Raw genomic sequence first — 15,128 nt, 5'->3', positions numbered from 1 at the left:
CTTACTCACCAATAACCTTCTCTGATGTTCAATTTGGGTTCCACCAGGACAATGTGGCTCCAGTCCTCATTATAGCCTTGGCCAAAACATGAATTCCAGAGGTGAGGTGAGAGTGACTGCCCTTGACATCAAGGCAGCATTTGACCGAATGTGTCATCAAGGAGCCCTAGTAACATTGACGTCAGTGGGAATCTGGAGTGGGAACTCTCCACTGGCTAGAGTCATACCTAGCACAAAGGAAAATGGTTGTGGTGCTTGGAGGCCAATCATCTCAGCCCCAGGACATCGCTGCAGGAGTTCCTCAGGATTAGGCCTAGGCCCAAGCATCTTCAGCTGCTTTATCAATGACCTTCCCTCCATCTTTAGGTCAGAAGTGGGATTGTTCGCTGGTGCCTGCAGTGTTCAGTTCTATTCGCAACTCCTCAGATAATGAAGCAGTCCCTGCCTGAATGCCGCAAGACCTGGACAACATCCAGGCTACGACTGATAGGTGACAAGTAACATTCGTGCCACACAAGTGCCAGGTAATGACCATCTCCAACAAGAGAGAGTCTAACCACTGCCCCATGACATTCAATAGCATTACCATCATTGAATCCCCCACTATCAACATCCTGGGGATCACCAGAATCTTAACTGGACCAGCCACACACATACTGTGGCTACAAGAGCATGTCAGAAGCTGGGTATTCTGTGGCGAGTGACTCACCTCCCGGGGTCAAAGCCTTTCTACCACCTACAAGGCGCAAGTCAGGAGTGTGATGGAATACTCTCCACTTGCCTGCATGAGTGCAGCTCCAACAACACTAGAATTTCACCACCATCCAGGACAAAGCAGCCCGCTTTGCTTGATCGGCACCCCATCCACCACCTTAAACATTCACTCCCTCCAACACCAGTGCGCCGTAGCTGCAGTGAGTACCAGCTACAAGATGCAGTGCAGAAACGTGCCAAGGCTTCTTCGACAGCACCTCCCAAACTTGCGACATCTACCACCTTGAAGGACAAGGGCAGCAGCCACATGGGAACACCACCACCTCCAAGTCACATATCATCCTGACTTGGACATAAATCACCTTTCCTTCATTGTTGCTGGGTCAAAATCCTGAAACTCCCTACCTAACTGCACTGTGGAAGTACCTTCACTGCAGTGGTTCACGAAAGCGGCTCACCACCACCTTCTCGAGGGAAACTAGGGATGGACAATAAATGCTGGCCTTGCCAGCGATGCCCACATCCCGTGAATGAATTTAAAAAATATATATATTTTTAAATAATGCTTCCCATTTAAAATTCTCATCCTTATGTCTAAACACTTCATGGCCTTCTCTCTATTCTTTTCCAACTCTATATCCTCAACCCCAGAACTCTCCATTCCTCTGACTCAACTTCTTTGAATCCCTCCTCCTGTGACCTGTCATTGGTGGCTGTGTCTTCAGCTGCCAAAGCCCCATGCTCTAGAATTCCTTTCCTAAATCTCTCTGCTTCTCTACCTCCCACCCCTCCTTTTAAGACCTTTGTCATAGAGGTGGATTTTTACAAAGCTTTTGGTCACCCCTCCTAATATCCTCATCTTTGGTTCGTCACCCATTTTTGTCTGATCACACCTCTGTGAAGCGCCTTGGGATGTTTTTGTACCTTAAACACAAGTTGCTGTAGTTGAAGAGAAGGTGATAGACACGCTGAAAGAAAGGAGGACAGAGATGTTTTCCCCTAGTCAAAATCCATATCCTTAGTTTAGTGCGAGAAGCTGAGTTTTTTTTGGGTGGAATGTCAGAAAATATATTTTGCTCCAGCCCTTCAGGATTTTGCTCCCACAAAATTAGGTATGTTCAAGACAAGACACCAAGGGTACACATCACCAGACTTAAACTAAAAGCATAACCAGGGAGATTGATATTTCCTTACAAAGAATTCCAATAATCCTAGCCAATGCACTGTATATACAGGTTAATATGCTGTGCAAATACTTAAATTGAGCTTCTTTTGTACAAGGTTTCATAGGGTGGCCTGAGCTCACGGAATATACAGTAGGTTCAGTAAAGCGGTTACCTCCCAACAGTCTTTAAAAAAAAAAGTATCTCCTATTTAAATTGCACAGTTAATGTTGAGGTAAGATTGTCACAGAATTGATTTTTAAAGCTAGAAGATTGATGTGGCATATAGGACACCACTTTTTATTATGTTGCTTTCTGTAATCTATAACTACACTTAAAATCCAACCTTAGTCTTTGGGGCACCAATCAACATGCCTGTGGAGGTCTTTGGGGAATTGTGGGACGGCTGTTGTAGCCAATCTGTGTGGGAGAGATTTAATGGTTGGCATACTCTTAATTATGAAGGTACAACTGATTACCACTTCAGTAAAAAATGAATCCAGGTCTGTTTTGATAATTGCTACTATGTTTAGTCAAAATTATTCACAACACGGTATGATATTAGTAGGCTAGCTTTTAGGACCATTAGTCATGAGATTTCAGTATTATCCCAGTCTATAGCATTTACCATCAATTTTTGTGGTGTAACACCATGATTGATATGGTGCGTGATAATCTAACGTTTGCTGATAGTTTGGGTCATACAGAAAACCTTTTAGCACTGTTATAATAATGAAAGATTTTTTTTTTTTTAAACATACAAAAGAGATTTTTTAATTTAGCGCTCAGTGTATAGTACTGAGGTACTAGCATCTGACAACCACCCAGAACAGTGCTAACTGTGAATTTACAGTAATAACACGCAGAAGAGATTGAACGTCCAAAGCGATTTTTAGTGAATGTTCATTGCGCATAAATATAAGAGAATTCTAATCCAGAATTGGTTCTTTTTATACGAACAATGATGGACAGGGAAAAACCCTCTGGTCCATCCAGCCTGTCCTACACAATTGTGATACCTTGGGTAGCCTGTTCCAGCGGTCCACTATTCTCTGGGAAAAGAACCATCTTGTGACCTCTAACTTAGATCTTGCCTTGTACAACTTAAAATTGTGACCCTTAGTCCTCCCCAAACTATTTATTTAGAACAAACTGTCAACTCGAGCACAATCTATTCCCTTCATCATCTTATAAACCTCAATCGGATCACCCCATAGTCTATGCTTCTCTAAAGTGTTGCGTCCCAGCTCTATATCACAGAATAATACAGCATAGATGGAGGCCATTTGGCCCATCGTGCCTGTGCCGGCTCTTTGGTAGATCTAACCAATTAGTCCCGCTCCCTGCTCTTTCCCCATAGCCCTGTAAATTCTTTCACTTCAAACATTTATCCAATTCCATTTGAAAGTTACTATTGAATCTGCTTCTACCACCTTTTTAGGCCGTGCATTTGAGATCACAACAACTCTGTCTTTAAAAAAAAAAGTTTCCTCATGTCGCCTCTGGTTCTTTGCCAATCACCTTAAATCTATGTCCTTTGGTTATCGACCCTTCTGCCACTAGAAACTGTTTCTCCTTATTTACGCTATCAAAACCATTCATGATTTTGAACACCTCCATCAAATGTTCTCTTAACCTTCTCTGCTCGAAGGAGAACAACCCCTGCTTCTCCACATAACTGAAGTTCCTCATCCCTGGTACCATTCTAGTAAATCTCTTCTGCACCCTCTGTAAGGCCTTGACATCCTTCCTAAAGTGTGGTGCCCAGAATTGAACACAAGACTCCAGCTGAGGCCTAACCAGTGTTTTGTATAGGTTTAGCATAACTTCCTTGCTTTTGTGCTCTATGCCTCTATTAATAAAGCCAAGGATCCCATATGCTTTTTTAACAGCCTTCTCAACTTGTCCTGCTGCCTTCAAAGATTTGTGTACGTACACCCCCAGGTCTCTCTGTTCCTGAACCTCCTTTAAAATTGTATCATTTAGTTTATATAGCCTCTCCTCATTCTTCCTACCAAATTGTATCACTTCACACTTTTCTGTGTTAAATTTCATCTGACATATGTCTGCCAATTTCACCAGTCTATCTATGTCCTCCTGAAGTCTGCTACTATCCGCCTCATTGTTTACTACATTTCTGAGTTTTGTGTCATATGCAAATTTTGAAATTGTGCCCTATACACCAAAGCCCAGGTCGTTAATATATATCAAAAATAGTATTGATCCTAATACCGACCCTGGGGAACACCACTGTATACTTCCCTCCTGTCTGAAAAACAATGTTCACCACTACCCTCTGTTTTGTGTCCCTTCGCCAATTTCGTATCCATGCTGCCACTGTCCCTTTAATCCCATGGGCTTTAATTTTGCTAACCAGTCTATTTTGTGGTACTTTGTCAAATGCCTTTTGAAAGTCCACCACCACCTTTCTCGACCTCTCCACTGTCTCTAAATTGTCAGACATCCAGTACTGGATGAGTAGAAATGTCCTCCAACTAAATATTGGGAAGACTGAAGCCATTGTCTTTGATACCTGCCACAAACTCCATTCCCTAGCCACTGACTCCATCCCTCTCCCTGGTAACTGTCTGAGGCTGAACCAGACTGTTTGCAACCTTGGTGTCATATTTGACCCCAAAATGAGCTTACAACCATATCAGCTCCATCACTAAGATCGCCTATTTTCACCTCCGGAACTTCACCCGACTCCGCCCCTGCCTCAACTCATCTGCTGAAACCCTCATCCATGCCTTTGTTACCTCCAGACTTGACTATTCCAATGCACTCCTGGCTGGCCTCCCACATTCTAACCTCCGTAAACTTGAGGTCATCCAAAACTCGGCTGCCCGTGTCCTAACTCACACCAAGTCCCGTTTACCCATCACCCCTGTGCTCGCTGACCTACATTGGCTCCTGGTTAAGCAATGCCTTGATTTTAAAATTCTTGTCCTTGTTTTCAAATCCCTCCATGGCCTCACCCCTCCCTATCTCTGTAATCTCCTCCAGCCCCACAACCCTAAGCTCTGGAATTCCCTCCCTAATCCTCTCCGCCTCTCTTTCCTGCCTGAAAATGTTTAAGATTCCTGTAAAGGTTTAGTGGCACTCATGAGAATTGGAATCAAGTTTCAAACTCTGACCATTTTTGCTTCCAGAAGCTCCAAGACAATTTCCTTTTTCCTCCAGTGCATTTTTAATGATATTGTTGTCTTCAAGAGTGGTAAAATTCTGCCAGAGGTTATTTTTTTGTGTAAATGTAGCCTTTGTATTTAATTAGGTGAGAGTCCAGCAGTTCACTGGCAGAACATGTTGGATTTTTTAAAATATAATTCTGACGGTCAAGCAGATTGTTGTAAGTCATTTTAACTCACAAACACACTTTTCCTGCAATCGGTGAACAAACTTTAGTACAGAATACATTTTAGTTAGTTTTGGTGCATTTCTTTAATTTTGCACATGCTTGCCAAGTTGAATATGTATTGCACACTGAAAGACAAACATTTTATTCGGTTTAATCACAGCATGTAATGATGGCATTGTTCAGGTCCAATAACAAGTTACTCATGATTTTTAAAAGAACAAATAAAGTAACTCTGTTTACTATGAAATATTAGAACTATATTGGCAGCAGTCTTCATGGATTTTAGCAAAGTCTTTGACAAGGTCCCACATGGCAGGTTGGTCAAAAAAGTTAAAGCCTGTGGGATCCAAGGGAAAGTGGCAAGTTGGATCCAAATTGGCTCAGTGGAAGGAAGCAAAGGGTAATGGTTGACGGTTTTTTTTTTACTGCAGGGCTGTTTCCAGTGGGGTTCCACAGGGCTCAGTACCAGGCCCCTTTTTGTGGTATATATCAATGATTTAGATGTCAATGTAGGGGGCAGGATTAATAAGTTTGCAGATGATACAAAAATTGGCTGTGTGGTTGATGGTGACTGTAGACTGCAGGAAAATATCAATGGACTGGTCAGGTGGGCAGAAAAGTGGCAAATGGAATTCAATCTGGAGAAGTGTGAGGTAATGCATTTGGGGAGGGCTAACAAGGCAAAGGAATACATTATAAATGGTAGGAGACTGAAATGTAGAGGAACAGAGGGACCTTGGAATGCATGTCCACAGATCCCTGAAAGTAGCAGGACAGGTAGATAAGGTGGTTATGAAGGCATATGGGATGCTTTTCTTTATTAGCCGTGGCATAGAATAAAGAGCAGGGAGGTTATGCTAGAACTGTATAAAATACTAGTTAGGCCACAGCTAGAGTACTGCGTACAATTCTGGTCACCATATTACAGGAAAGATGTGATTGCACTAGAGAGGGTACAGAGGAGATTTACAAGGATGTTGCCAGGACTGGAGAATTTTAGCTACGAGGAAAGATTGGATAGGCTGGGGTTGTTTTCTTTGGAACAGAGGAGGCTGAGGGGAGATTTAATTGAGGTGTATAAAATTATGAGCGACCTAGATAGAGTGGCTAGGAAGGACCTATTTCTCTTAGCAGAGAGGTCAATAACCAGGGGCATAGATTTAAAGTAATTGGTAGAAGGATTAGAGGGGAGTTGAGGAGACCTTTTTTCACCCAGAGGGCAGTGGGGGTCTGGAACTCACTGCCTGAAAGGGTGGTAGAGGCAGAAACCCTCGTCACATTTTTAAAGTACTTGGATATGCACTTGAAGTGCCGTAAACTGCAAAGCTACAGACCAAGAGCTGGAAAGTGGCATTAGGTTGGATTGCTCTTTTTTGACTGGCGCAGACACGATGGGCTGAATGGCTTCCTTCTGTGCCGTGAATGTCTTTGATTCTAAAATGAATGCTACTTGCACTCTTTTGTTGAATGAGTATAGAATACTCTCCTTAATAATGTAATCCCGTTTGTAGAATATCCAGGCCATCTTAGACTGGGTATTATGTAACGAGAAAGGATTAATTAGCAATCTTGTACAAGGCCCCTTGGGTCGGAGCGATCATAATGTGATCGAATTTTTCATTAAGATGGAGAATGAAGTAGTTGACTCAGAGACTAGTGTCCTGAATTTAAATAAAGGAAACTACGATGGTCTGAGGCGCGAATTGGGTAGGATTGACTGGGGAATGTCACTCAAAGCGTTAACGGTGGATAGGCAATGGCAAACATTCAAAGACCGCATGGATGAACTACAGAATTTGTTCATCCCAGTTTGGCATAAAAATAAAACAAAAAAGGTGACTCAACTGTGGTTAACGAGGGAAATTAGGGATAGCATAAGATCCAAGGAGAGGACATATAAATTGGCCAGAAAAAGCAGTAATCCAGAGGATTAGGAGCAGTTTAGGATTCAACAAAGGGATTAATTAAGAAAGGGAAAATAGAATATGAGAGTAAGCTTGCAGGGAACATAAAAACTGACTGTAAAAGCTTTTATAGATATGTGAAGAGAAAAAATTGGTGAAGTCAAGCGTAGGTCCCTTGCAGTCAGAATCAGGGGAATTTATAATGGGGAACAAAGAAATGGCTGACCAATTATACATATTTTGGTTCTGTCTTCACAAAGGAGGACACAAATAACCTCCCAGAAATATCGGGGAACATAGGGTCTGATGAAAGGGAGGAACTGAAAGAAATCAGTATTTGTAGGGAAATGGTGTTGGGGAAATTGATGGGATTGAAGGCCGATAATTCCCCAGGGCCTGATAATCTACATCCTAGGGTACTTAAGGAAGTGGCCCTAGAAATAGTACAAGAAACTTTTTTTATCCGGCACGCACGGGACCGACGTGGTGCCGGTTCATCAAAAATTCCGGATAACCGAACGCTATATTAAAAGATACGGAGCTGAGAGCTCCGTATAAAGCAACAAACCCTGTTGCTTAACAGCTTCAAAACAATGGCCACAAGTTGCAAGCGTCTCTGTAGCTTAGCAACAGCTGCAGCCACACCCTTGCACAGCAACACATGGAGGAAGGCAAGTAATAAAAGTTACCTGAACCTACTCCTGAATTTTGCCGGTTAACCGAGATTTCCGATTATTTAGCTGCCGGTAAATCGAAAGTTTCCTGTAGATGCATTACTGATCATCTTCCAAAATTCTATAGACTCTGGAACAGTTTCCATGGATTGGAGGGTAGCTAATGTTACCCCACTATTCAAAAAAGGTGGTAGAGAGAAAACACGGAATTGCAGACCGGTAAGCCTGACATCGGTAGTGGGGAAAATGCTAGAGTCCATTATAAAAGATGTAATAGCAGAGCACTTGGAAAACAGTGACAGGATCGGACAAAGTCAACATGGATTTACAAAAGGTAAATCTTGCTTGACTAATCTACTGGAATTTTTTGAGGATGTAACTGGTAAAATAGATAAGGGAGTACCAGTGGATGTGGTGTATTTGGACTTTCAGAAGGCTTTTGATAAGGTCCCACGTAAGAGATTAGCGTGTAAAGTTAAGGCACATGTGATTGGGGGCAAGGTATTGACTTGGATAGAGAACTGGTTGGCAGATAGAAAGCAAAGAGTTGGAATAAACGGGTCTTTTTCAGAGTGGCAGGCAGTGACTAGTGGGGTACCGCAGGGATTGGTCCTTGGACCCCAGCTATTCACAATATATATTAATGATCTAGACAAGGGAACTAGATGTAATATCTCCAAATTTGCAGACAACACAAAGCTGGGTGGGCGTGTGTGCCGTGATGGAGGATGCCGAGAAACTACAGGATGATTTGGACAGGTTGGGCAGAAGCATGGCAGATGCAATATAATGTGGATAAATGTGAGGTTATCCACTTTGTCAAAAACAGGAAGGCAGATTATTATCTGAATGGCAATACATTGGGAGAAGGGGAAGTGCAACGAGACCTGGGTGTCTTTGTGCACCAGTCGCTGAAGGTAAGCATGCAGGTGCAGCAGGTGGTTAAGAAGGCAAATGGTATGTTGGCCTTTATAGCGAGAGGGTTTGAGTACAGGAACAAGGATGTCTTGCTGCAGTTGTACAGGGCCTTGGTGAGACCACATCTTGAGTATTGTGTGCAGTTTTGGTCGCCTTATCTGAGGAAGGATAATCTTGCCATGGAAGGAGTTCAGAGAAGATTCACCAGGCTGATACCTGAGATGGCAGGAATGACGTATGAGGAGAGATTGGGTCGATTGGGCTTGTACTCGCTGGAGTTTAGAAGAATGAGAGGGGATCTCATTGAAACTTATAAAATTCTGGCAGGACTGGACAGACTAGATGCAGGAAGATGTTCCCAATGGTTGGGGAATCCAGAACCAGGGGTCACAGTGTAAGGATAAGGGGTAGGCCTTTTAGGACAGAGATGAGGAGGAATTTCTTCACCCAGAGAGTGGTGAACCTGTGGAATTCTCTACCACAGAAGGCAGTAGAGGCCAATTCATTAAATATATTCAAGAAGGAGTTGGATATATTTCTTAAGGCTAAAGGGATCAAGGGGTATGGGGAGAAAGCAGGGACCGGGTACTACTCTTGATAATGTTGCTTACTTCCCCTACCTCTTATGTACTGGTATAGATTTTGTTTTCAATAACTGCAAATTCTGGCCTGAAGTGATGATACTTTGTATGACTGCATTGTTTATAACCCTAACTGGCACAGTAATAAGAAAAGAAAAATCACGAGATTGATTTATTTATGGAAAAGCACAATGGTGTTGACTAATTTTTAGTTTTCATTTATGCCTCTTCCATTCTATCTTCACTCTTCTTCAATTGTCTCATTACCACCTCCTTTATTCTATACCTTTTTCTCCAATCCCCTGTCCTTCCTGAATCCATGCTTCTGATTTAAATTCATGCCTCATACTATCTTTCCCACTCTAAGCCCAGATTTCTATTTCTGTCCTGCTCCATGTACCTCCTAAGTACCACTAACTGATCTTGTAATGGTACTCTATCAAACCCTTTCATTATCTTAAAGACCTCTATCAGGTCACCCCTCAGCCTTTTTTCTAGAGAAAAGAGCCCCATCCTGTTCAGCCTTTTATTCATTCATGGGATGTGGGCATCACTGGCCAGGCCAGCATTTATTGCCCATCCCTAATTGCCCTTGAGAAGGTGGTGGGTCTTCCTGTTGAACCGCTGCAGTCCGTGTGGTAAAGGTACTCCCACAGTGCTGTTAGGGAGGGAGTTCCAAGATTTTGACCTAGTGACGATGAAGGAACGGCGATCTATTTCCAAGTCAGGATGATGTGTAACTTGGAGGGGAACTTGAAGGTGGTGGTGTTCCAAGGGCCTGCTACCCTTGTCCTTCTAGGTGGAAGAGGTCCCAGGTTTGGAAGGTGCTGTTGAAGAAGCCTTGGCGAGTTGCTGCAGTGCCTCTTGTAGATGGTACACACTGCAGCCACGGTACGCTGGTGGTGAAGGGAGTGAACGTTTAAGGTGGTGGATGGGGTGTCAATCAAGCGGGCTGCTTTGTCCTGGATGGTGTCGAGCTTCTTGAGTGTTGTTGGAGCTGCACTCATCCAGGCAAATGGAGAGTATTCCATCACACTCCTGACTTGTGCCTTGTAAATGGTGGAAAGGCTTTGGAGAGTCAGGAGCTGAGATACTCGCCACAGAATACCCAGCCTTTGACCTGCTCTTGTTGCCACAGTATTTATGTGGCTGGTCCAGTTAAGTTTCTGGTCAATGATGACACCCAAGGATGTTGATGGTGGGGGATTCAGCGATTGTAATGCTGTTGAATGTCAAGGGGCGGTGGTTAGATTCTTGCTTGTTGGAGATAGTCATTGCCTGGCACTTGTGTGGCGCGAATGTTACTTGCCACTTATCAGCCCAAGCCTGAATTTCGTCCAGATAAGTATACCCTCTCAGTTCTGGTATCATCCTTGTGAATCTTCTTTGCACCGTCACCAATGCCTCTATATCCTTTTTTATAATATGGAGACCAGAAGTGTTCACTTTACTCCACGTGTGGTCTAACCCAGGTTCGAAACAAGTTTAACATAACTTCTCTGCTTTTCAATTCTGTTCCTCTAGAAATGAAACGCAGTGCTTGGTTTTCTTTTTTTATGGACTTGTTAACCTGCATCGCTACTTTTAGTTAACCCCAGCTTTCTGTGTGCTCTGAAATTGGCCTGTTGGGTTACATTAGTAATCCTAGACTGTTACAGCACAGAAACAAGCAGTTCAGTCTATCAAGTCTGCACCAATATTTTTCTCCATATGAGCTACACACTGTAATTCAATTTTCCTGCTCCCTCCCTGTACCCTTTTCTTACTCCTTTTCTTCAAACAACCATCTATTTCCCTTTAAAAGAATTCATAGATTTGGATTAAACACTGAATTTTGGCTGAACATTCCACATTCTGACCATTCTTTATTTAAAAACATTTTTTACCCTCTCCTAACTCGAGGCATTGCTTAAATATCTGTGTACACAGGGCAGCATCAACAGGGGAAAGGGGTTATATACTCCTTATATTCTGTACTTGCATATTCTTTCTTACTGATGCAAAAGCAGGCAGGGGAACAAAATTAATGATCCTGTCTGGCACATGCCCCAAGCGCACACTGCACTCATCATCACCTTCTAGATGTCCATCATCTAAATTTTGAGCCCTAGTTGCAATTGGGATTTATAACTAAGGTAGTGTTATAATTGAGAATCTTATGAGTATGGAGTGTATTATGAAGTTTAAAAATATCTAGCATGTAACCCTCTCTTGGTTTTTCTTGTAGATTACCAACATTGCTAATGGCAGAATGTGTTCTTGTCTATATCACACCTGAGCAATCTGCAGAATTAATAAAGTGGGCTTCAAGTACTTTTAATACCACCATGTTTATCAATTATGAGCAGGTAAAACCCATTTTAATTTTCCCAGGCAGTGTTTTACTTATACACTTGTGATGGGGCATGTCGTTTTCTGATTTTTTTAAAAACTGACTTTGGATAACTTTAATTCAGTAATGTTCTAACTTGATGGAGAGGGTACAAATACACCATACGAGCTGTGTAAAGTTGGGATAGGAAAATAATACCTGTAATAAACCTTTGAGAATCTTATTTCGGGTTACATTTTAAATTTAACAACTTTACCTAAGATTAGTTGCTCTTTTTATTTCAAGGCACTTGTAGTGTTTCTGTAGTGTCTTTCACTAGTGGAAGCATTGAGATAACTGATGGTACATGGAGTTAGTCTTAGTGTCACATGTGTTAATTAAGAGCAAGGAGTTCTGATGATATAGCCAACATTTTTCCTTTGACCAATGTTTTCTAAAGTCAAATTAACTTCTTATTTATCTATTTGCTGCTTTGGCAAATTGCTGGCACAAGAGACTGCTGTGTTTGCCAATGTAACAATAGTCACTGCTCCAAAAATGTATATAATTATGTAACACTGAGTCATTTTTACATGAGAAATGCTATCCAAGTATTTTTTTATTGAGTGTGTGTGTGTGTGGAATTTTGGCTTTAACAGATCACTGGCTTTTTTCCCTGAGCAGCTCTACATAGCCCACACAGCATCACCATTGTACTGTAAGAGATCTTTCAGTCTATTGAGTAATGGGAACATTCTACTGATTGCGCATTTTTCAGGTGAACATGACTGATCGTTTTGGCCAGGTGATGATAGAAAATTTGCAGCGACGGCAGTGTAACCTTGCCGGAGTAGATATCTGTCAAACTCTGGAGACGCAGGTTGTGTATACTTTTGTCACAATTGCAGTAATTCATATTCTTTAACAATTGTTAAAAAAAAAAAAATAGCAATTTTTGATTTTCTTTTGTTGTCAAATACTGTTAAACATGTGGCTAAAGGGCTGGTGTGGGGAGGAGGGGTTCCTTTTCATGGGACACTGGCACCAGTAGTGGGAAGGAGCTGTACTGATGGGATGGGTTTCACCTGAACCAGGGTGGGACCCATGTCCTAGTGGAAAGGGTAAATAGGGAGGTGGTAAAGGCTATAAACTAATAAGACGATGGGAGGGATCTACAAGAAATGAAATCAGCCTAAATATAAACAAAATAGGAAAGGAGAGCATAGGAAAGAATAAAGTAGGGGAGGACATTTATGGCCAGGGAATAAATAGTTATAGAACAGGAGTGTAAAAAGATGGTTAAAATAAAATAAAGTGAGAGGGACTGTTATTAAAAATGAGTTAAACTGTCTGTACAGCAATGCACACACTGTCCATAATAAAACAGGGGAACTGGAGGCAATAACACGTTGCGAGGAATCAGACATAGTAGGGATTACTGAGACATGGCTACAGAAAAATCAGGACAGGAATTAAACATTGCAGGATGTAACATAGTTAGAAAAGATAGATAGGGAAAAAGGCGAGGTGGAGTAGCTGTTCTTATTAAGGATAACAATGGCAGTAGAAAAAAGTGACGCAGCTATCGGCAAGATAGAAATAGAATCCATGTGGATGGAGATAAATGATAAAGGATCAATCACACTACTAGGGGTAGTCTACAGACCACCTAATAGTGGAAGGGAGGTGGAGGAAGAAATATGCAAACAAATTAGGGAAATGAGTAAAAAACAAAGAATAATAATCATGGGGGATTTTAACTACTCTGATATTAATTGACCAGAAGAGGTAGGGAAAAGGGAATGGCATTCCTACAATGTGTACAGGACTCCTTTCTAACCTAATAAGTAAGAAGCCCAACAAGGGCAGATTCGCTATTGGTTCTAGTAATGGGGAATGAACCAGAGCAGGTAAAAGCAGGGGGACATCTAGGCAATAGTGACCATTATATAATATGCTTTAAGATAATAATTGAGAAGGACATAAGTATGATGAAGACTAGGGTAATAGATTGGAGAAAAGCTGATTTTGAGGGGCTGAGAATAGAACTTGGGAAAACAAACAATGATGTAGAACAGCAGTGGGAAACATTTAAAATGGTGTTCAACAGAGTCCAGGAAAAATATATTCTGCTAAATCACAAGAACAAGCTAAACACTAATAAGACACAGAAAATGCTGGAAAAACTCAGCAAGTCAGGCAACATCCGTGGAGAGAAATTTGAGTTGACGTTTCGGGTTTGACCCTTCTTCAAAACTGGAGAGAAAAGGAACTAGATCGAAGGCAGGGCTGCGATCGGACAAAAGAATTAAAGAACCAAAAGAAGTAAAAGAGATTAGAACCCGAAACGTCAACTCAAATTTCTCTCCACGGATGTTGCCTGACTTGCTGAGTTTTTCCAGCATTTTCTGTTGTTATTTCGGATTTCCAACATCTGCAGTATTTTGCTATCGTACTAATAAGACACCATGGACATAAGGGAAAATTGAGGGTAAGGAAAGAGGCATATACTAAGTACATTTTTTAAAGTTTATTCATTGAGGTTGATGTGGGCGTTGCTGGCCTTGAAGGTGGTGGTGAGCCATTTTCTTGAACCACTGCACTCTGACTGGTGAAGGTACTCCCACAGTACTAACTTTGTTGTAGCGGTTTGGTATAACTGAGTGGCTTGCTAGGCCATTTCAAAGGGCAGTTAAGAGTCAACCACATTGCTGTGGGTCTGGAGTCACATAGGCCAGAACGCGTAAGGACGGCAGATTTCCTTCCCTAAAGGACATTAGTGAACCAGATGGGTTTTTACAACAATCCAGCAGTTTCATGGTCACCATTACTGATGCTAGCTTTTTATTCCAGATTTATTTAATTAACTGAATTTAAATTCCCCAGCTGCCGTGGTGGGATTTGAACTCACATCTCTGGATCATTTGTCCAGGCCTCTGGATTACTAGCCCAGTAACATAACCACTATGCTACTGTTCCCGGTCAGCAGGGGAGAGCATGACGAGGGATAATACGAAGAGATTAGGAGAGAAGTCAAAAAAGAAATTAGGAATGCCAGAAGGAACTATGAAATTAAATTATCAAGGAACGTAAAACAAAATAGTAAAATATTTTACAGGCATATAAATTTTAAAAAAGGAAAGTCGGGATAGGAATAGGATCACTAAGGGATGGACAGGATAATATCACAGGCAGCGATAGAGAGGTATGGCGGAAATATTAATTAATAACTTTGCTTCAGTATTTACCAGGGACTTGGAACAGGTGGACATGACATCGGAAGATGAGATTAGAAATGAGATAACTGTATTTAAAATAAAGAGAGGGGATATATTAAATAAACTAATCAAACTCAGAGGATATAAGCCCTGGTCCGGACAGATTATATCTGCGCATTTTAAAAGAATCTAGGGAAGAGATAGCAGAGGCATTACTGCACATATTTAATAATTCGTTAGAAAAAGTACCAGAGGACTGGCGGATAGCTAACATAATACCTATATTC

The 15,128-nt window shown here is 41.7% G+C and overlaps 1 protein-coding gene across 1 annotated transcript in view; it reads left to right on the top strand.

Annotated features, from left to right (window-relative positions):
* The window catches only part of lcmt1 (leucine carboxyl methyltransferase 1), a 72,774-nt gene that overhangs the window by 35,790 nt on the left and 21,856 nt on the right, over positions 1 to 15,128 (top strand). Inside the window, exons 8-9 of the mRNA XM_086000127.1 lie at positions 11,540 to 11,660; positions 12,402 to 12,503. Of these exons, the coding sequence (XP_085856253.1) occupies positions 11,540 to 11,660; positions 12,402 to 12,503 (223 nt within the window). The remainder of the gene's footprint in view (positions 1 to 11,539; positions 11,661 to 12,401; positions 12,504 to 15,128) is intronic.

Source organism: Somniosus microcephalus, chromosome 11 (assembly GCF_052327205.1).
Source record: "Somniosus microcephalus isolate GS21.2 chromosome 11, FLI_Smic_1.0, whole genome shotgun sequence".
Taxonomy (NCBI): domain Eukaryota; kingdom Metazoa; phylum Chordata; class Chondrichthyes; order Squaliformes; family Somniosidae; genus Somniosus; species Somniosus microcephalus.
This window is presented reverse-complemented; position numbering and strand designations above follow the sequence as displayed.